The 21992-nt window shown below is 41.1% G+C and overlaps 1 protein-coding gene across 1 annotated transcript in view; it reads right to left on the bottom strand.

Annotated features, from left to right (window-relative positions):
• Positions 1–1572: 1572 nt before the first annotated feature.
• Positions 1573–21992, bottom strand: part of LOC122886999 (tomoregulin-1-like) — an 84074-nt gene continuing 63654 nt past the window's right edge. Inside the window, exons 7-10 of the mRNA XM_044219787.1 lie at positions 13583–13642; positions 8440–8563; positions 7356–7517; positions 1573–5013 (exon numbers count right to left, since the gene is read on the bottom strand). Coding sequence (XP_044075722.1) covers positions 4929–5013; positions 7356–7517; positions 8440–8563; positions 13583–13642 — 431 coding nt within the window. The 3' untranslated portion in view covers positions 1573–4928. The remainder of the gene's footprint in view (positions 5014–7355; positions 7518–8439; positions 8564–13582; positions 13643–21992) is intronic.

Genomic DNA, 21992 nt, shown 5'->3' with positions numbered 1-21992 from the left:
GTTGGATCGTGATGGATGTTTGTTTTTTTTACACTGTGGTAGTCTGGAGATGACTGATTGCAGAATGTGTTCGACTGAAGCCGGCAGCTGCTCCCGTCCCCGACTACCCCCCAGCCAGTCCTACCTCCATCCACGCCACCACCTCCGGTCTATAACTCTATATTTACTCCGGGGTAGCGTGCCTGAGTCCCTGCCCCTTGTAGAAATATACGACACACACGTTGGTTTATTTTCACGTGGAGCTGCGGTGACCTCTGCTCCGGTTCTGGCTTCTGCAGACGAGCAGTTTTTAATTAGACAGGAGCATCAATTAATGATGTAGCCCCTCCTCTCTGACCGGGGGGGTGGAGACTGATAATGTTGACCACAACATCCCAAAGCTTCTAAACATGGTGACAGAATTTTGGGATAAAGCTGGGTGGGTTTTGTGGGGCATTGCTGCCCCCCTCCCCTCGCCCATGCCTAGAACCGGGCCCGATTGACATACTGCTGTCAATGAACTAAAAACTGCTAAATGCAAGATAAAAATTGTTTCAACATAATATATAAAATGCCAGTTTTGTCTGACCAACACTCCAAAACCTAAAGATATTCAGTTTATAACGATATAAATCCTCACATCCGAGAAGCTTGAGGCAGCTTGTGGTCTCACACCTGACGACAACACATCAGATATCCATGGCACGCTCTGTAAAACCTTTTGGGGAAAAGAATCAGCTGCTAAGTATTAAAACACTGGTTAATTTAAGCTCTGAGTGGATGTCTTAGTGTTATAGATATTTTGCGTTCCATAGCTTTGGACTGCGCGTACGACTGTCTGCGTCATGAGAGTGTTTGCTGGAATTTTTTGAGTGAGGCGATGAAAGAAATGCTGAATGAAAGGTTGCACTGAGCTGCAGAGGCTGGCCCGGGCGTCGCGTCACGACTTCGTCTCTCTCTTTGTGCAGCTATCTGTTAGCAGCCAAAGCCTGACAGTTTTTCTGGAACGTCTGCAGCATCGCAACTGTATAAAAACTGTGTGGAGGGGACAAGGACAAATGCAGTAAATGTCATGAACTAACAAAATTAATATGATGGTACAAATTCAGTATTGAGGGACCTCAAAGCTGTTTAGAAAACGTTTTTAAAAAATGTACTTTTCTCACCTGTCGGACTACGTAAAGTTTACAGTTCACATGTGCTTTTTCTAAAAGGGCTGGTACCCTTACGGTGTTACAGACGGATTTCTCGTTAACAGTTTACTGTCAACATGAGAAGATGCATAATGTTAGTGTTTAGTATGGAATTAGGACACAGTGTCTCTGTGGAACAAAAACAAAAGAAAAGTCCTCTGTATGTGTGAAGTAAAGAGTCCCCTGTGACAGGTCATCTCAGTAATTTGTTTCTGCAGTCAGATCCCCACGATTTCTGTAAACAAACCATCATTAATCCGTCACAGGAAGTGGAGTACGCTGTAAAATGAGAGCAGTGTCAGAAGAAGAAACAGCCAAACACAAATAAAAGACAAACCTCACAGGACAAACAGATAAAAAAAGGAACGTTCCACTCAAATGACACATCGGCACCCTGGTGTACATTAAAAAAACATTTCCTTTTTTATTTTGGCAGAGACCAAAAATAGCCTCTCAAAAGTCTACATGCAGAATATTAACATGTCAAACACATTCTAGTCACATTTAGAGAAGTCACGGCTGCGATGGTCGACAACAAGTGGAAACGCGTTGCTCGGGGGAGGGGGAGGGAGGGGGGGCTGACCTACGACTTGTAGACGTAAACTAAGACGTTACAGAAAAACTCATGTGACAGAAAATGAAAAATTAGAAACATACAGAGAAGACAAACCTCCCTGAACTCGCATTTTGGACCTCAGCACAGCCTCAGAGTTTCAGCCTCTCCTCCACAGATCCACACAGAGGAAGAAGCACTTTTCATCAAGTAAAAAGCTGAAATCTGGTGTCACCACCGGGCCATGTCCCTCCCTACCGAGTCGAGAAAGGAAAATGACACAGTTCCTCTACTAATGCGCAAGAAAATAGAAATGATTATTGAATTATTACTTATGGCCATAACGCCGAATCACTGGGACTGCTAACTGTTCTCTGGAGGTTAAAATGTATTTTAACATCTTTCGACCTCAGTGGCTCGTTACCTAGTGAGCGAAGCAGTGTTAGTAATGTTGTAATTATTCTTATTGAATTTCTTGCGACCTAACTAATGTTAGATAACGTTAACAGCTTTGAATCCCTAGAATGCAATTCGTACGTGTGAGCTGAAAGTTAGTTAGCTTGCTAGCTAAATTTAGCTTAACTTGCTCTATACAAAAGGCCCGTGTGGATTTAGTTAAATTGCAGTCACGACCTAATCCACGTATCCGGACAGTCCCACTGAAACTGATTTTGGTCCAAACCTTCGCTGCTGTAATGCTGGTGCGAACTCCGTTAGCTACTTGACTGGGCAGCTATCGTTTCCCATTCATTATCCCCAAACTAATTTAACAATCAACTGTAGTTTCAGTTTAAATTAAAGTCCTTCACTCTCTCTAAGTTCTTCTTAGTGTCTTCTTGCAGTCTCAGTTTTAGTTGTTATTATTCTACAACTATAAATTGCGAAGTGGAGTAAATGGCAGTAGAGTTAATGCATAGCTAATTGCCCTCGAAGGTCCTGATTCAGAAAATACCACTTGACTGTGTTCAGGTCACATCAGAGGAAACAGAACATTCAGAATACAACAGATACTTTTCATAAGTAGATTTAGTTGTGTTACTGTGAATAATTGCCTGATTTCTAGAGGAACACCTTGCCATGAACGGATTGTCAGCTTATACATAGAGGATACCCAATATGACGTGAACAAGTGAGACTGAGGTTTAAATATTGCTGAAAATACTGTGACAATTTGACTTTTAATACTACAAATCAGCTTCTGCATCCAGATTCACTATCGAGTAAGAGAGGATTTCTCCCTCTCACCTCCTGACTACTGAACATCAACAAATACGTGGCTGCATCACATGTAGGAAATGAATTTAAACAAAATGAACATTAGTCATTTCATGATTACAGCTGTTACGGCGGCATCGCTGGACGCTACTAGGAGAAGGTTCAGTTTGTGACTGACGGGCATTACGGTGATTGGTTTGCTGTAAAACATAAATGTGTCATCAAAAAGTGCGAAAAAGCTGATCGGGAGCAAACAAAGATTTCAGAGTGCTGAGGTGGGACAGAAGTGGAGTCTACGCACTCAAAAACAAGACAGCTCTGTCTTGAATACGTTTCTGACGATTTGCAATGAAACGATGGGACTTTGATATAAAGCGCACAAAACTTGACGTACAGAATATATCAGCAGGGTGTGTTACAGTAAACTCAGGGACACAAGGAGACAACACAGCAAAGGCATTGTCATTCACCGGATGTAAACTTCCTGCCGTCATACTGTTAGCATTGTTGTTGGACTGAATCTGTCTGACTAATGTCTTCTGACATACGACAGTATTTGTCTGTCCTCACTGTTTAACACTAAGACTTCATAACATTAATACCCTAAGACATACACGACCTGTATCTGACCACATGTTAATACCATTAGGAAATGGGGTCTTTAGTGATATTTGTACTGTGAAGTATGTTTTGAATGTTGCCTGTGGGATTATTGTAGGGTTTTTTTTGTAAGGGGTCCTCTGTGCTTGGAATGTCCCGCTGAGGAGCAAATGCAAAACTAAAACAAACAAAAGACAGAAAGACACAATTATTATTCTCTCACATTCAAAGAAAGGCCTTGATTACAGCAACCTGAGCAACCAAGACTTTTTCCAATGACATAAAAAACATCATTAGAGTTGACCTCCATGTGCAGTCAGTCCTTCAAGCCCCCAAACGGCCGACACACTTCCTTTACAATTCTCTGAATTCAGACGAAGATGCAAAAACATTCCTGACTCTGAGCGTTAAAATCGACACCGATCTGTTCCCCGTCCAAGCAGAGGTGGTTTTCCCACCATCAATGATAACTACAAGTGTTCTTTTTTGTTATTTTCTGGTGCGGGTAAAGACAGCAGACTGTTTTTCCAAACATTACACATTCCTTTCTTTAACACTGACTAATACCTCTCCCCTCAGTGACCTCCGTTCATCAGTCCCACGTTTTGGATTTCCGTCTCCGTCGGATCTCTGCGGCTCTGAGACGGAGGAGGCGTCGAGGCCGTCGGCTTTTCTTTTACAAAGTTAAAACTACACCACAGTACACAGTTTTCACAAGTCATGCGAATATACAGGAACTAGAATTTAGAAACCAACGTTTAAAATAAAAGTGAACGTAAAAACCTTAAGTAAAAACTACTTTAAAAAAATAATAACAATAAATTATTAGCTAGTTTGAACACAGTGAAGTCTTTACATGGACTTTCATACCAAAGAATAAGTGTAAACATACAGTATCTATATCACTGGCTGCCCCCACTCACCTCCTACAAAAACAAATGGAAAACAAACTGCATTTGGTGATCAGCTGCACATTATTAGTAAAAAGCAAAACAGAGAGGGGCGTTTTCAATAAATAGCACATTCCAGAGGGGCAGACATTACTCAGTTAGCCAGTTTACTAAAGGTACCGTATTCATAAAGCATTCAACAAAACCTCTAATGAAGCATTTCAAAGTAATTAAGACAGCAGACACGGTAACGATGTAAAGTGACAGCGGTGTTTGACGATCAGCTCCTTGTACTTGCTCTTGCGGCAAATCAATGCGCAACGATTCCATCCGAAAACAAAAGAGGAGAGAAAATAAGGCCCCTTAAATAAATACTATCATTCTTCTTCTTTATGGTTTCCCAGGAGAAAAAAAATTAATACCACACATCTGCCGTTAAAAAATGGTGTTCCCACGCCGTAAGAAAAAACTTATCAAAAAGAACCCAGACAAACACGGCTATACCATCCTGGAGTTAGTGTCCGAGGAAAAGTGTCCCAGGTTCTGTTTTTGTCGGCGGCCCCTGTTGTTTTTCGGACATTTCCTAAAGAGACGCACACAGAGAGAGAGATTTATTCATTTCCATTATGTAGCTTCTTGACAGTGAGACTAAAGACAGACATTTTGACATTAAAATTTTCCCTTCAACACTATTTCCTGGTTAACAGTTTGTGCTCAAGCAGACAGGCAGCCTCGCCGTCAGTCACTGCCCAAGTGCCGTTCCAGTTTGTTCCGAAAGAAAACTTTATTGGCCTGGTTCAAGAAGTAAAAGTTTCATTTATTTTCTCACAGACAGTGTACAAGAAACCTGCGGACATGAAGCAGAGAAGTCAACCAAGACTCCCAAGGTGCATTTCCGTCATAAACGTGCAGTCACAGAGCATTACGTTACGTACGCTGCTAAAGGCGGGAAAAAACAATCTGCATCTTAAACGAATTTTCTCTGGAATTCTGCGTTCATTTTAGATGAATTCAGCAACTATGGCAGCGTGTTTTGTTCACAGCTGATCTGAATTTCTCAATTCGCACCTCTGAATAGCTTCTTCCCCGTGGCAATTTGCTGCCAAGGCTCGTGGGTATCGTAGTGTTTGGAGCCGTCCACCAGAATAAGGGACAAAGCCTGATTAAACCGTTATAAACGTTAAATCATCCAAGAGAGTCCCGTGCTTCTATGTTAAGTAACATTTAGGAGATGATTTAAAGAAAAATACATCTGGAACCAGCAGATCCGCTCACTACGCAACTGTGTCACCAAATCTTGTTCTGAGAGTATTTTTCACATTTGGGACGTGAGTTCGAACGTGGCGTGCTGTGTATAGCCAAAGGCCTCCTGTTTTTCTCGCTGAGGCGGAGGGATACGTCCTGGTAGGCACATGCAGGTGGAGCAGAGCGTCCAAATTTATTAAGGGATTTATTTACAACATGTTGACGAAATGAGAGGCTTGTTTCACTGTCAAACAGCTGCCAAAAACCTCTCCAAAGCAAAGAGAGACAGATATTTTATTTCCTCCTCAGAGTGATGGAGTAAAGGCTGGCTGCTGCCTCGGAGGAGAGAAACGAGGCCAAGTCAAATCCTGTTTAATTCTCCTCAGCTTTAAGCCTCCACTGTCACCAGCAGCTCCATCCAGACACACATCACACCTACACTTTATGTGTGATGGAGGAACAATGAGGCTGCGTTCACAGCCGGCATGTTCAGAGCTGTTCGTCTGAACCGTTTCTGTCTTTAGTTAAAACATCTAGCAAGTAAAAGCACCGAGACGTGTCTGTACAACCCCGAAATCCACACTAAAACACTGAATTATAGTATAATAATACGTCTGCTACACACAGATTATTAGATTATTATTAGATTAGATGTTGTACATGTGTTTTAGTGCACACCTTTATATGCACATTATGCAGCAGAGGATTATCATCAAGCATTATACAGTGTTATTATGTATTTAAAGTACTTTTCCGCAGGTTACCACTGTGGATTAAAACCACTGTTGTGGAAAATCAACCCGTCTTTTCATCATCATCATCTTCCTCGTGTGCTCCTGTTAACTCAAAGGGATTAAAGCTCTTCTGACTTTCTGTATTTTCACGGACAGCAGAATCTCTTTATTCATTTTTATAAATTTCCTGTGCAATATTAAAAATATAGATAATTATAATAATACTTTTTCTTTTCTATATGGTTCTTTACAGCGAAACTACACATAAATACTGTAGCAAAAATGATGCAGTATAGTACACTGCATCATATTTTGCAAGAGTGAGTACCACTCTTCCAATAAAATATTTAAAATCCATTAATCAACTATTTATAATGATATAATTAAAGTATTTTGATGAGATTTTAAAGGCATAATTAATGGATAAATTAATGAATAGTAATATATTTTTAATGGGTTATCTGCACCAATTTTTTAAGGGTAAAACCATCCCATAATTTATGCCTTAATTTTAAAAAATGTTTAACCCCTTCTAATCAAGGGGTTTTAACTCCTTAAAAAACATTATAATCCATTAATTTATCCTTTAGTTAACTACAAATTTGAGGGGTTCCCCTGAATTTGCTCCTTAATTGAAAAATTAAGGTCCTATAAAGGTTTTTTTTTACCCCTTAAAAAACATTAATGCATTAAAAACCTCAAAATATATAGTCTATTATTTTATCCATTAATTGATCTCAAATTTGGGTAAACATACAACCAACATACAACAAATACCTGAATACCGAATAAAAATCCCTTAAAATATCAACGTGCACCTGGAAATGTTTCAGACCCAGAACATTTTTAATTAATGTGTAAATTAAGATCTACTTTATTTGTTAATTAAGGGCTTTTGAAATAAAGTTCTTTCAAGGGCTTTAGCTTTTAGTGGACGCCTCCTTACCTTGTGATGCACATCACCACGGCGACGATGATGGCGATCTGCACGGCGCCGATGATGGCGGCGATGAGGACGTAATGGAGCTTCTGTCCACTGGGAACCACGTAGAGGATGTTGAAGTCCTGGGGCTCGTCACACTGAGGACCTTTGTAGCCTGCATCACACCTGGGACACACACACACACACGCACACACACACACACACACACACTGTGGTTTAACACCCCGTCTACACAGGTCGGTACTACAACATCCTCATGTCAGTGACAGGTTGTTTTAAACTCGTCTACAGGTGAGCTGCGTACAGGGGGGAGCAGTAACCCTGAACCTGACAGGACAGTGGTACAAGTGGTAGCAATAAATAATAATAATAATAATTGTAGTACCAGTTGTAGCAGCAGTAGTATAAGTACTAGCAGATCACTGGCGAGACAGAACAATTCCAACACAAAACACACAAATGGTAGCAGTGGTTTAAGAAGTATTCAGATCCTTTACTTAAGTAAAAGAACTAATATCACACTGTCAAAATACTCCATTACAAGTAAAAGCCTTGTAGAAGCATGTGAGTATAAACAGCTAAATGTACTCAAAGTATCAAAGTGAGAGTCGTCCCTGTGCAGTAAAACGCTTCCTGTCAGTGTTTTATTATATCTGATGTTTCTGGATTCATATTCCTGCTGCATTCATGTGTGTGTTGCATTTTACTGCTGCAGATGTTTCAGGTTGAGCTCATTTTAACTGCTTTATATACTGTTGGGTAGTTTAATCTGCAGCAATGCATCATGGTCTATAAGATCATCACGTGTTTGTAGTTTGTAGTTTTCCAGCCAGTGAAAAGTTGTGATCTGAAGCGTAACTAAAGCCGTCAGACAAACGTAGTGCAGTAAAAAGTCCAATATTTGTCTCTGAGATGTAGCGGAGTAGAAGTAGAAAGTTGCATAAAATGTAAATACTCAACTAAAGTACAAGTACCTCGAATTTGTACTTAAATAAAGTACTTGAGTAAATGAACTTAGTTACATTCCCCCACTGAGTGCTAGTAGCACATATTAACATTAGCAGAAGTAGTTCAGGTGGTCACAGACCTGCAGGTGGCCATGTTGTATTTGATCTCACATTTCCCGTGAACACAGAAGCCGGCGTAGCTGTCAGCGCAGGGGATCGGCATCCCGGCGTAGAAACCGTCACCGTGGTCCAGGCCGGTGGTTTCTGAACGGGTCGAAGGCAAAAAACACAACATGAGAGGAAGATCAGCTGGCGTCCCCGCTGCAGATGCTGGAGGATCGGTTCCTGTACAGGTAAGGGCTGGACGATGGTTTCAGCTGGTTATTTTACAGCTCCCATTGTTTCTTTAATAGTCAAATAAGCACAATAAAAGAGCTAAATACCATCCACACACACACAAAGAAAAGATTTCCAATAAATGATCACGCGTTGGAGCAGCAGCACAAGAGACTGAGAGGCAAGAAAACAGAAAAGGAACTATTTGAGAGACATAAAGAAAATGAAAGAAAGTAAAGTAATTACATCAGAAAGCTATATACAACATTAAATACATTACAATACTTTAGACTATATAAATTAATTGTGAAAATATACAGTATATGTGCAGAAATGATTCATGGTCCAGTGGTGCAACACTGAACCCTTACTGAGGTAGTGCAGTGACTTGTTAGAGTCCTACTAATGTAAAAAACAAACAAAAGAAAAACAGGATGTTTATACTGTGCACAATATAAATATAAGTGCATGAATATAAATAAGTATAAATAATAAATACAATATACATAAAATGTATTTCGGTACATGGTGTTAAAGATCATTTATGTGCAATAGAACTGTGCGTAATATACACACATACAATAAAATAACAATAAAAAGTCATATGAAATATGTATAATGGCAAATGAAAACAACATGGTGATGTAGTAACATATAACACAATGAAAGAAGTAATATAATGCAATATAATATAGTGTTAGACACGTTGCCGTTACTTCTACTACGACTCTTTATAGTAATAATAACAACATATAAGAATAATAATAGACAAGCTGCAGGTATATTGTTGTAAAGTTATTGTTTTTATGTGCACATACTGGGCAGCCTGCAAGTGCTGTTGTTGTTCTGCATATGCAAGAGCCAAAAAGTAGCCTGTGATTATTAGAGTACGGTTGAAATCAATACTACAATCTTAGTAAGAATATTGATATAAATCAATATAGAGCAAGCGCATGACATCATCGTCATCATAAGACAAATTAACATGATGACAACATGAATTATCAAGTGGTTTTGTTCTAGGAAAAGACAGAACAACCCAGAGGCCATCTTGCGAAGGGATCACACCAGCCGCGACGCCAAATCAGTGAGCATGGTGCAGTGGCACACGAGAGAGGCGAGGGGGCCAGGGGCGCCGTGCTCGGACCGCCCCCCTCCTCGAACTCGGCCTGCATTTTGATCTCTATACACCTGGAAAGTTTCGTGCGCATCTTGCACGTTGTGACAAAGTGGCGACCTCCCAGGCTGAAAAACGAAGCCAACGCTGAAGTGTCAAAAACTGCAGTCCGTCGAATGGCCTATAACTGCCGTACATATTTCTTTCAATTAATATGTTCCATAATTTCCATACATGTTATTTCTGTCGTTTTAACATGTCTTTTGTTATGTTTGTTTAAATTAATTCATGCATATTGAGTGCTTATGTTAAGTAGGAACTAAAGTACATATGCGTTACACACGGACATTTTTGAAAGGTGCAACAGGAAAAAACTGACTTTTGGTGAGAAGTTAATATCTCTGCATGTGGATTTAAAGTTATAAAGAAGTTGCAAAGAAGAAAAGATGTTTTTCATTTTTGTATTTTGATCGCAGCCAGCGAGGTATGTGAAGCATGTTTGTGTTTCCCGAGTGTATTTGTATAGAGTTTTTTGCAATATGTGTGAATGTGTTTATGTTTTACATTGTCATACTGTCAGTTTGACGGTGGATTTCATTGACGGTGAACGTGATAGCGGAGAAAAGAATGAGAAAGGCAATAAATCCATCAGGATCCAGAACCATGGCGTCGTTTATTTCCCGGAGGGAGTGATATGGCCGCTTCAGGCTGGCTCTCCAAGAGTCTCCACAAGCCCCCATGTAAAAAACGGCCAACTTTACAGCAGAAATAAACATGTTTACAGCCCGCTACAATAGACGTTTTGGTCTCTATAGCTAATTTCCCCTTTCATGACAACTGTGAGGGGGGTGAACTTTTTTATAACTCACCCGTTTAAATTATATTAAAGCTTCAAGTTATGCATAATTAAGGACGTGGCCGCTTTGAGTGACAGGTGGGTGCCCTCTCAGGTGGCTGCTAGGTGGTTCAGCAATGTATTTTATACAGTCTATGGTTGTGATGCTACCACGATGACAAAATTTGTCCACAGACATATAAACACCTGGCAAAGCACTCAAAACTGTTTCTGTGGTAGTTCTCGGCTGCAGTAGGCGTCTCCAGGACACACACACACACACACACACACACACACAGACTCGTAAGCTGAAAACAATACCAGCCACGCGGTCGCGGCTGGTAAAAATTCAAACTCTTTGTCATTCTGTGTCAGTCTCCCTGTTGTGTGAGTAGATCAATCATAAAATACTAACGCTTTGCACATTAAGGGATTCTTCAATCACACACAGCTGTCTCTTCATTATAATTCACTGCAGTGATGAAGAAACAGCCTACAAAGCAATCTGTACTGCTCATTAAAATGACTGATATGCAACGTACCAAATTCACATCAACATGAAGAAAGCCTTTAATAACAAACCCTGTGAGTGGGAGCTTAAAGTTCACTGTTTGGCACATTTCCGACTACAGAACTAACAGGATGTTTGAGAGATTTACACAGCCTGAAAAAACCCAAGAAGTGCTTTTAAATGGTCAGACTGTCAGGAATATTAGAGATTATGAAGAACAGTTTCATAAACTCAGGAGTTGCACTATTTTTCCAACCTGCAGGATCTTCTAATTCAAAGAAAGAGGAGCAAATCAGCAAACTCTTATCTCTTATTTCAGCTGCTGTTATAGTAAGTGAAGCATTAACTTATCGTCTTTTACTCACAGAACAAAGGATAATCACTGACATGATACCTTTACTGCCGAGAGGGTGATGTTGTAATTACAGATTCAACAAATTTTCATTTTAACATCCTGGGAATCTTTCCAACACTTTCCTGCAAACCTCCCCGAGAGGAAAACATTAATGCCTGTAATTAGCTCGAGAGCCCATATTTAGCTGTTTTTTCCCACCCAAAAAAAAAAAACCCAGATGATTATAATGTGACAGAAATTATCCCTGAGCAGCAAACGATGAGTGGAAATCCAGCAGCATCTCCTCCACGTGGTTTGTTTTCTGTTTCGCAGCTGACTTTTTTTTGGTATTTTTGTTCTTGTTTTTGACATTTAAATGACTCACAATTAGTTAGCTTATTGGAGCATTTGTAAACTGTCCTCCAGCCAAACTGTGTAGAGATTTGGGCAGAAATGTTCATCATTTTAATTTCCTGGAGTCGATGCAATGAATGAAATGTTTGTCCTGTCAACTGTTTCACGGACATCTCTCTTCTGATGGCGATGTATGGGGAGAATGCAAATTTAGGCTTAGCTTCAATTGTTGTTGTGTTCTAGATATGAAACGCCAAAGTGGCCAATATTACATAAATTAATAAGACAATATGAATAATTAATTTCAATCATTTGAATAAAATAACCCAATACATTGTGAAATGATTTAATAAATTATCAAATCTTATTTCATTATTCCTATTTTGAGAACAAAAAGCTGGTTTTGTTCATTTAGTGTTGAGTTTGAATGGTTTATTCCCTTGAAGGACACGGACTCGCTGTCACTGTGGTCACCTGGATGAACCAGAGGAGGAAACACGGCAGAGCTCAGATAAAAATAAAATTCAATAAACTGAATAAACGGATGTGAACATGGCGGCTGTGAACGCAGCCTTCCTCAGCTCGTGCGTCTCACATTATCAGAGTCAGAAATGTGCTGCTGCGTCCTTCACTGTTTGTGATGTTGACAATGCAGCAGTTTAATCCGATCCTCCTATTGTTCGTCTCTGAGTCCAAGTTAAAACACAAAGTGAAGGAACTGACAGAGCTGCGGAGGAATCATTCCCCCTGACACGTTTTGAGTCTCTGATATCAATGCACAAAGCGAGCTGCAGATAATAAAACCCTCCGGATTCTGTCTCATCTCCTCTTTGATCTCCACACTCAACACTTGCATCGTGCGGCCGGGTGGGTAACGCTGCAAAACGTCCTCGTTCTGCTCCACTAATCTGTGTGTTTACTGAGAAATTACAGCGTCACGCCGCACGCTGGCTTAAAGAACAGTGTACTCACATTATGTTCAGTATCAGCACAGATTCAGAGCTGTGAGGGATTTGATTTTCCCACTCTGCCTCTGCCCCTGTGAGGGCAACACTGTGTATTAAGGGGATTTTTATTAAGTTTGGTCCTGTGGTTATTTCTCTTCAGCAGGTTCAGACGCAGGTTAACGGGCTGCTGAAAGGCCACAGGAAGTTTTACCATCAGCTGCATTAAAGGCAGGAAAGTGGATTTACAATGTGGTTATACACAAAGTCCCCGGGTTCGTTAATGTGTTGGCTCTAAGGATGACAGTGTCTGTCTGTCGGCCCACCACTTCGGCCCACGCCTGATCAATCACCCGAACGGTCATCGATCAGGCTCTCGGATGATCTGTTAGATTTCTGGCAGGTCCGAAATGTTGGTCAGCTGTCTGCAGTTTGAGCAGTTCCACTGTCCAATTTCCAACATGGCTGCTGTCAAACTAGTAACTGAAGTTATCAAATAAATGTAGTGGAGTAAAAAGTACAATATTTCCCTCTGAGATGTAGCGGAGTGGAAGTACAACGCGGCACGAAAAGAAAAGACTCAGGTAAAGTACAAGTACCTCAAAATTGTACTTAAGTGCAGAACCTGAGTAAAGGTACTCAGTTACATTCCACCGCCGCCCACGCGGGTTCTGTCAATTAAGTCTGAACCTGCGAACTGATTGGTGTGTCTTGCTGTCAATCATCACATCACTCGTCCTCGTGTTTCGTGACCCGTCTGACTTCTTTTTAGTGACGTTATCGTGTCCCCAGATCTCACTTATTAACGCGGGGAGAACAGTGTTATTGTTACTGATAGAAATGATACCTTACCTAAGACGTTCACTTTGAAGGGACTGCTGTCGTCTTTCTTGCCCAGTTTCTCTTTATCAGCTGTGGAGGAGACCGATGGACAGAGTCAGTTACGCACAGACAGATAGCTACAGTCACGGTTCCTCTAAATAAGTACAAACAACTAAACCAGGTGAAAATTATTGAACACATTTTAACCCAGGCGGCGGGATTATTTTTACACTTATATATATTATTTGGGCTCAGTGTGAGCTGCCGTCACCTGAGCGACTTCCTATCTACTGTATCGTAGTGTCTTTGCTAATCTGTTCATTGGCTGTGTGGTGTGTGTGTGTGTGTGTGTGTGTGTGTGTGTGTGTTATTTACTCTTCAGGACAGACTAAAGGAAGTGGAGGATGTTTACTCGACGTCTCAGTCTCGCTCTGTTTGTCAGAGTCGAGGCAGTCAATCTGAGCTGTGTGTGTGTGTGTGTGTGTGTGTGTGTGTGTGTGTGTGTGTGTGTGTGTGTGTGTGTGTGTGTGTGTGTGTGTGTGTGTGTGAGACGGCGGTGGGTGACGACAAACAAACAAACAAAGAAGCAGCAGGTTTGGAGTGCTGTTGTGGTTATGTCTCTGTCGACAGGCTTCACGTCTTCATGCTGTCTGCAGGAGGAGGAGCTGCTGGGAATGTTAAACAGAGCACACACACACACACACACACACACCTTATACTGCTACACACAGCAACACACACACACACAGAGGTACAACTGAAATACACAAAGAGACAAACACACACACTCATCCATTTTTAATGCTCCATCATTCCTGAGGAAATATTGACAAATCTCTCTCTCTCTCTCTCTGTCTTTGTCTCTCTCTCCCTCCCCCTCCATCCCTACTCCCTCTCCCATCTCATCCCTATCATCATTCCTCCCTCTCTCCCCCCCTCCCTCTCTCCATGCCTGTTCCGTCTCACCCTTCCTCCCCCTTCTACCTCTGCCTCTCTTTATCTCCTCCCCCCCTCCCGTTTCTTTCCTATGTCCTCCCTCTTTCTCTCTTTTTGTTGCCAAAGAAAAAGGGAAAATACTGCATGGAAGAGAAAGAAAACACTGATTACATCATAACAATCTGTTGATGTGAGAAAAGAATAAACACAATCTAACACTATATGGCCAAAAGTATATGGACACCCCTGTACTTGTGGTCTGGGTCTGTTTTTCCTGGTCTGGGCTCATTAGTTCCAGTGAGGGGAAATCGTAATGCTCCAGCAGACAGTGATAATTTAAAGTGCTTTTTGGGGCGTTTCGACCGGTCGGTGCAGTTCGTTTGGGCCGGTGTGAAAGCCGTCAAGCAAACTGTGGAGGAACATGCCTGGTCTGCACAGAGGAGGAACTGGAACACCGACTGCGAGCCAGAACTTATCACCCGACATCAGTGTTGGACCTCACTAATGTTTAGTGTTATGACGTTCATCCGGTCTGATCGTACGAATACATTCATGTGTGAGGATCAAAGGTTGTACACATTACTCTCCCTCCCTCTGCCTCGTGAAGCAGTCGGCTCTCTGTATGAACATGGATGTTGACGTGTTGCTCTGCAGTAAAATATTGTTTGTGCTTCTCATGCTGCATTGACACTATATGGAGAGTTCACGCATTATTCCAAGATGGTTACCACCACTGCTAGCTTCCAGTCACACCAGACCAGCCTCAATTACTGTAGCTATCTGAGACACTGACTCACATAGTGACTTTCACTTGAGGACATGTATCAGACTTCACACAGCTCCCTCCGGAGCCACAAAAGGCTTTGTATAACTTTATGCAGTAGTACTCCCCAACACCTGGAAACACACCTTTAAGCACAAGCTAACATTTGCTAATTAGCACTAAACACAAAGTACAGCTGAGGCTGATGGGAAGTCATTAGTTCTGCAGGTATTTGGTCATAAACCAAAGTCATGGACAAATTAAAATCTTAACCTGATGATGAGATAAAAGGTCAGAGGATTTAAGTTTTTAAAAATCATCGGCAAGTCATCCAATAGCTGAGATATTTCAATAAAAACAAAAACATAACCTTAAGTCAGGGGATCATCAGCTTTGCTAGCATTTATCCATTGGGGACGTTGTATATCTGCAGCAAATTTCGTGGCAATCCTTTAAATAGTTGTCAAGATATTCCACTCTGAAACACAAATGTCAACCTCACAGTGCTGCTAGCATGGCTACAAATACAGATGAGTACAGTGAATACTTAATATTGGTTATGCATCAAAAAACTAGCGCTAACTGAGCTTAAAACTAACTGCCACAGGAGAAAGAAAGTGGTGAAAGACATAAACTTTGCAGTTTTATCCTCCTGACTTACTTTATTTGCTGCGAGTTTGTCCTTTGAATTTGGTTTGTGGTGTTTGGTGAATCGAAGTGTTGGCCCGACGCCCCGAGGAGACAGCAGATCAGGAGAGAGGGCAGGTGCTCCTCACCTCAGGGTGCTAGACACCCACGTACCCCTATCAACCACCTCCCTGAGCCAATCAGACGCTTGGTCACCGGCCGCCCTAAAGCCATAACCACTGACAAGAAATCCATAAATCCTGCCGGGTTAGCGTCTCCTGCCAACACCCAAAGAGAGACAGTGGAGAGTGTGTCTCCAGTAAGATGACACATTGTGATTCTATCAACATAAATCAGATCTAAGAAGATACTCAGACGATGTACTGAGTCTGGAAGAGCTCTGGGTGTTGGCACAGACTCTGAACAACATCAGACAGCAAACTGTGACTGCAAATGAGGTTTGTATCTAACGCTCCCCCTCCCCCCCCCCCCCCTCCTCTGAGAGAAAAAAATCATTTAGTGATAGATCAGAAGAAATAACGTGACTCATCTCAGCTCCGTGTTTTTATCTTCCTCGTTAAATCTGCTATGGATATCAAGAATGAAACGTGGAATTAAATACATACGAATTTCTGTACTATTTCTCATCCAAACACCAAAGGAAAATTCCAAACTGCAAACTATTTACATGTTTTTTCGTCATGTCCCAAGATGTTGCGTGGCCAAACTTTCCTCTAATTTCACTAAAACTTTAAACTAGTTTTTGGGATCCACTACCTAACTAACAGAGAAACCAGACAACAACTACTACAGCAGCTAGGAATGTTACTTATAGGGTGTATTGGCACCAATTGGCACCAAAATGCTCTTTCTTCCAATGTTGGGACATCCTTTAAAAACACTCCTGGATCCAAACCAAACTGAGATCTGTGAACTTGTTTTTGAGAGATTCTGCTAACAAACACACAAACAAGACAACGACAACGAAAGAGGACGACCCTTTTACATGGTTTGCATCTCATCCTGATCAGTTCTTTACTATCGATTACCTGCTGATGTTATTTGTGAACAAACAGCTGCTCAGTGCACACTTCAGTCTAAAGTAGGACATAATTAAAATATGATTTATATTAAAGACGTTTATGACAGCTGAACAGCCTTCAGTCAATCCATCACAGGCTTCCTTCCAGTCATTGGATGAAAAGATAATGGAGGTCATTTTTAAGTAATGTCATCTGACTGTTCCTGTTTCTTGACTTCTTTTTAGCGACCTCACAGTTCCCAGGTCTCAGCGATGAACTTGCAATTAACTACAATATTATTACGTACATTACATATTAGATCAAATTCAACTTTATGGTCATTGCACAGAGTAGGCTGCAAGTACTGAAATCCCAGTTGGAATAAACTGCAATTATCCTTTAATACATGTCAATATTTGTTAACTGCTATCCAACACAACTGTTGCATATCCTTAGTCAGTTTCTGCACCTTCCATCCTGTGAGTGCAACAAGCTAACTCACTAGCTTAGCACTTCAAAGTTCTTTTGTACTCAACACAAAACGTTCTTCGTTTGACTGTTTAATTATGAATCTCGAAACATAAACAATTTAAAACTTAGGATCTTTACTTTTCTTACAAATTAACCGTGTATTTCCGCGTAGGTCAAAAGACTGTGTTGCTCCAGAGTCCAGTGGCTTCTGACTGTTTCGCAGGATACTATTTCTTTCATACTAAACCTAACAGCCAATCAAATTGCATTATACTAGATCACTGGCTAACTGTTTACATTCCAATTTCTACGTTTCATTTGCAACACAAGTTTTTCTCAGATTTACAAAATAAACTCAAAATATTATTACTTCCATAGAAATGGCTTCAACACCATCCTCTTCGTCTGACAGACTGCGCAGCTCTTTTCATTTTAAAACTGTTCTATTTTACAGATTTGTTATTGTACATTTCTTTTATATATTTGTGATTCTTGGCTTGTTTTTTCTTTGCTCTTACTATGTTTACCGTGACTGTTATGCACCAAAATACCAAAGCAAATCCCATGTGGAAACCTACCGACTACAGCAGCTCTCTGCTCCAGAGACCTGATTTCTGACAGATTTGTGGAGTCGCTGGAAAACCTTGACCGAATGATTCCTGTGCGTCAGATTAAAACTGGACGTGTAACAAGGTGTGGATTAATGCCTTGTGGATTCAAAGCTCAGCTCCCATGGAAACAAACTGCATGCTTGGTTTGTGGGTTAATTGAAAACATTGGTGATTAGACACATTAATTTGTCTGACACGGTTTCAATAATGAGGCTGATTTATGGCCGAGATGAAACCGTCACAGTCGCGCAGTCGGCAGCGCTCACCGAGTGAAACAACATCAATCCTGCATTTCACTACATCAGCAAGTTAATGTGGAATAATGATCTCCATCTACAGCACTTAAATAACGCCGGAGGTGGAGGAATTAAACAGCAACAGAGAGCAGTAATATCTGTGACTCAGGGAGAATTATATACAAAGATTTAAACTGAATGAAAGTCTTAATAAATGTGAGAAAGAGACTTTGGGGATTTCAGTACAGTAGGAAGTCCTTAAGTATGAAAAGTCAAATGTCTCATTGTAAGTAGAGCGTTTTGCTGTTGAATTTTCATTTTTTCATGCTTTCAGCTCAGCTAAAGAAAAAAAAGGAGGGACAGAAGGAAAGAACAAAAATAATGAGAAAGAAACCTGGGAAAGGCTTTCCCCATTTATTGATATTATACCTCTATTACTGCTGTGCAGTATCCTCCGTCTCATTATAATCTTAATAAGCTGCACTTAACTTGGCAGTTCATGCACTATTACTTTATACTATATTATCATCATCAACCGGTCAACCCACTTTGTACTTCACACTTATTTTAATTTTATACTTATAGCCACTTGGTACTTAATTTATCTGACCTGTATTATAGTGGATTATATTTTTTGCTTAGTGCTTCTCTTCCTGTGTGCGCTGACGTAAAGGCGAGCTGCTGGAACTAAAGAGTTTCCCCTCGGGGATCAATGAAGTATTTCTGATTCTGATTCTGAAAGAAAGAAAGGAAAGACAGATGTAAGAAAGTAAGAAAAGTAGGAAGGAAAAAGGGGAGAAAGAAGGACAGAAAGAAAGAAACAGAAACTGGGAAAGAAGGAAGTAAGACAAATAAAAACAGAAAAAAAGATGGAAGAAAAATTAAAGAGGGAAAGAAGCACAGAAGAAAGTAAGAAACAGCAGAAAGAACATAAATAAAAGAAAGAAGGAAGGAAAGAAGAAGGAAGGACATGAGGACAGAAGGCAATAAATGAGCGAAGAGGGAAGAAAATGTGAAATGGAGGAAAGAAGGAAGCAAAGAAATAAGGAAAGACTGAAGGAGAGAAAGAAGAAAAGGAAAACCAGGAAGGGTCAAATCAAAATAAAAAAGAAGAAACAGAAGGACACATGTAAGAAATTAGGGCAAAGGAAAGAGAAGAAAGAAGGAATGACCGACATGAAAACAAAGAATGACAGAAGAAAGGAACAATGCCGAATGTAAAAACTGAATCTCAAATGTAACCGGTAAGTCCGGCCGTCAGATGCATGTAGCGCAGGAAAAAGTACAATATTTATCTCTGAAAAGTGGAAAAATTCAGAACCAAAACCATTAAACTTCTCATTTTTAGAAAGAGAATCAGAGAGTCTCTTCTTACATCTGAGGATCAGTGAGTGTTTTCAGTCTGAACTGAAGAACCACTCAGCCTCTCAAGGGGCTATAACATGCTTTTCATTTACGGGGCAGTTTATTGGTGAGAAATGGGCCTCTTTCATAATTCACAGAGGTTATGGCAGCCATTTTCTGAACCTCAACAAGCCTGGATGATGGGATTTTCCAATTTGGATTCAATAAAACAGTGATAGAGGCTTCAGCGAGCAGATTTATCTGTCTGTACACGAACTGAGAGGCTGATATCTGCTCTCATACTCACTCCAGTCGGGGTCAAAGGTCGTCGCTGCTGAAAGTAAATCCACAGGAATCAAACAAATAACAGCTTCACTGAGCTGCAGTGCAAACGTGTCAAGGTTTACTATATGTGAGGTTTATATGGAAAAATACAGGCAGGCTGCATGAGGGAGGCAAACTCCAACCCCCAACCCCCCAAAAAACTAGTTCAGCATGTAACACACATCCAAGTTCTCATTATCACATTTCTCGCTGTAGAAAGGGTCCCCGCTCACCTAAAAAAACTGATTTTCTTTCAGTAATATCCTTAAATCCAACACTCCTCACTGGCTGAACAGTGTGTTGGCGTCAGAGCTTCACGCAGCGCTTCCTGCCGGCTGCACGTGGTGCTTTGAAACCTCCGCCTCCGTCCCGATCGCTCATGCACGTCAGTAAACAGCGTGATCACAGAGGGCTGAACAGACTGTGGGTGTAGAGACGCACCGCCATGTTGGAGACAGGCACCAACACTTTAAAGGGTAAGTCTGGTGATATTGTCTATCTGTCTTCAGTAAACAAATCTCATGTGCAGAGCCAGACCAGCAGTGAACGTCTCTGCTAACAAGTGTTGTGTGTGAATCACAGCTGATGGATCTTCTTCCTCCATCGTCGTCCAGAAACTATTAAAACTCATCAGCGAGCCGCTCTGCTGCACTGGGTGACATGTTCCTTCATCACCATGAACACACACACTGTAGTTTATTCTGCCTCAGTCCCACACACACCGTCCTGCTGCCCCAAATACTCACTACAGCACCGCATGTGGATTCATCCGCCGCTGGAAATAGTCCCCAACAAATGCACTATTTCCTCCTGTTAGTCTGATTAAAAACTACAGCGAGCAGCAGTTTGAGGAAACTACTGAGCCTTTTTAAAAGGAAACTATATACCTGTGTGGTGTTTTTACAGAGTAGGTAAATCAGAGAGTATTGAGAGACAGGCTGAAACATTGTTGGTTTGGGGCGGTTTTTGGGATTTGTCGATAATAAGAAACATTAGGCCCAGTCCAAACCATGAACAACAGCAACTAGGGTGTCTACATACTTGTGGCCATATAGTGTAAGTGTATGCCAGGGTGTATAGAGTTTAACTGTGTCTGTTGCATTCAGGTTTATTTTGTGGCCACATTCACGTTCCCCTGCAGCTGCCTGTATACTTAACTAGCATCTAATATTATTATTCTTTTTTATTTTTCCACCAGACATCTGCCGCACCGTATTCATATAGTTTGCACACACGCTCTGTTCACCTTTGTATCACATTCATGCAAGCAGCCAAACACACTGTCCTACCTGGCATCTGTTACCTGACATGAAAAACATTTTATCAGGAGAAAGTCGACAGGGCGGTGAATCAGCAGCATCCCGATTCACTGTTACACCTCCACACACTGACAGATACAACATGCTCCGCTTTCTGCCGTCGCTCACCGGGATATGAAAACCAACTCCTGCGGTGGTTTGAGTCGACAGTCCCAAAGAATATTTCCCACAGAATTTCACATTTCAAAGTTGAGCTAATGGATAAAGTCTCAATTGGCAGTTAGATAAACCCCTTCTCTAAAAAGTGACTGTAACTAGGAGGGCGGTGTCTTTTCTTAATCGCCTACTAAAGCCAAGTGTAAGGAAAAGTGTAAGGAATGGATTAAACTGTGTGTTTATCTGCTCTAACGTACTCTGTAAACATTAGCATGACTGGCGGGCTAACTTACTACCTACAGCATTAACGTAAGATTAGGCCACACTTCCAAGGCCAAACTTTAGCATGTTTTTAGCAACATTAGCTAAATACCCAATTTATGGGGTTAAAAGTTAACCCAGTTCAGGACTTTGTGTTGGAGCCAGTCCTGGATTATACCATATCAGAGTTTAAGCTAACGTTAGCAGCTCTGTCCTGCCGTTTACACTCCGGCATTTCCAGCCAACATTACCAGAGATAGCGTTACATTTGCGAAATACATCAGTTACTCCTCATTTGAAAAGATGAGGATGTGAGTGTTTGAAGATGTGACCAATAATGCATAAATCTGTCTCGCTTGTCCGGGCACAGTGTGTTAGCTGAGCCAACGCTGAGCAGCTAAACAGGGTTATGTTAGAGCAAAACAACAGT

Source organism: Siniperca chuatsi, linkage group LG13 (genome assembly GCF_020085105.1).
Source record: "Siniperca chuatsi isolate FFG_IHB_CAS linkage group LG13, ASM2008510v1, whole genome shotgun sequence".
Taxonomy (NCBI): domain Eukaryota; kingdom Metazoa; phylum Chordata; class Actinopteri; order Centrarchiformes; family Sinipercidae; genus Siniperca; species Siniperca chuatsi.
This window is presented reverse-complemented; position numbering and strand designations above follow the sequence as displayed.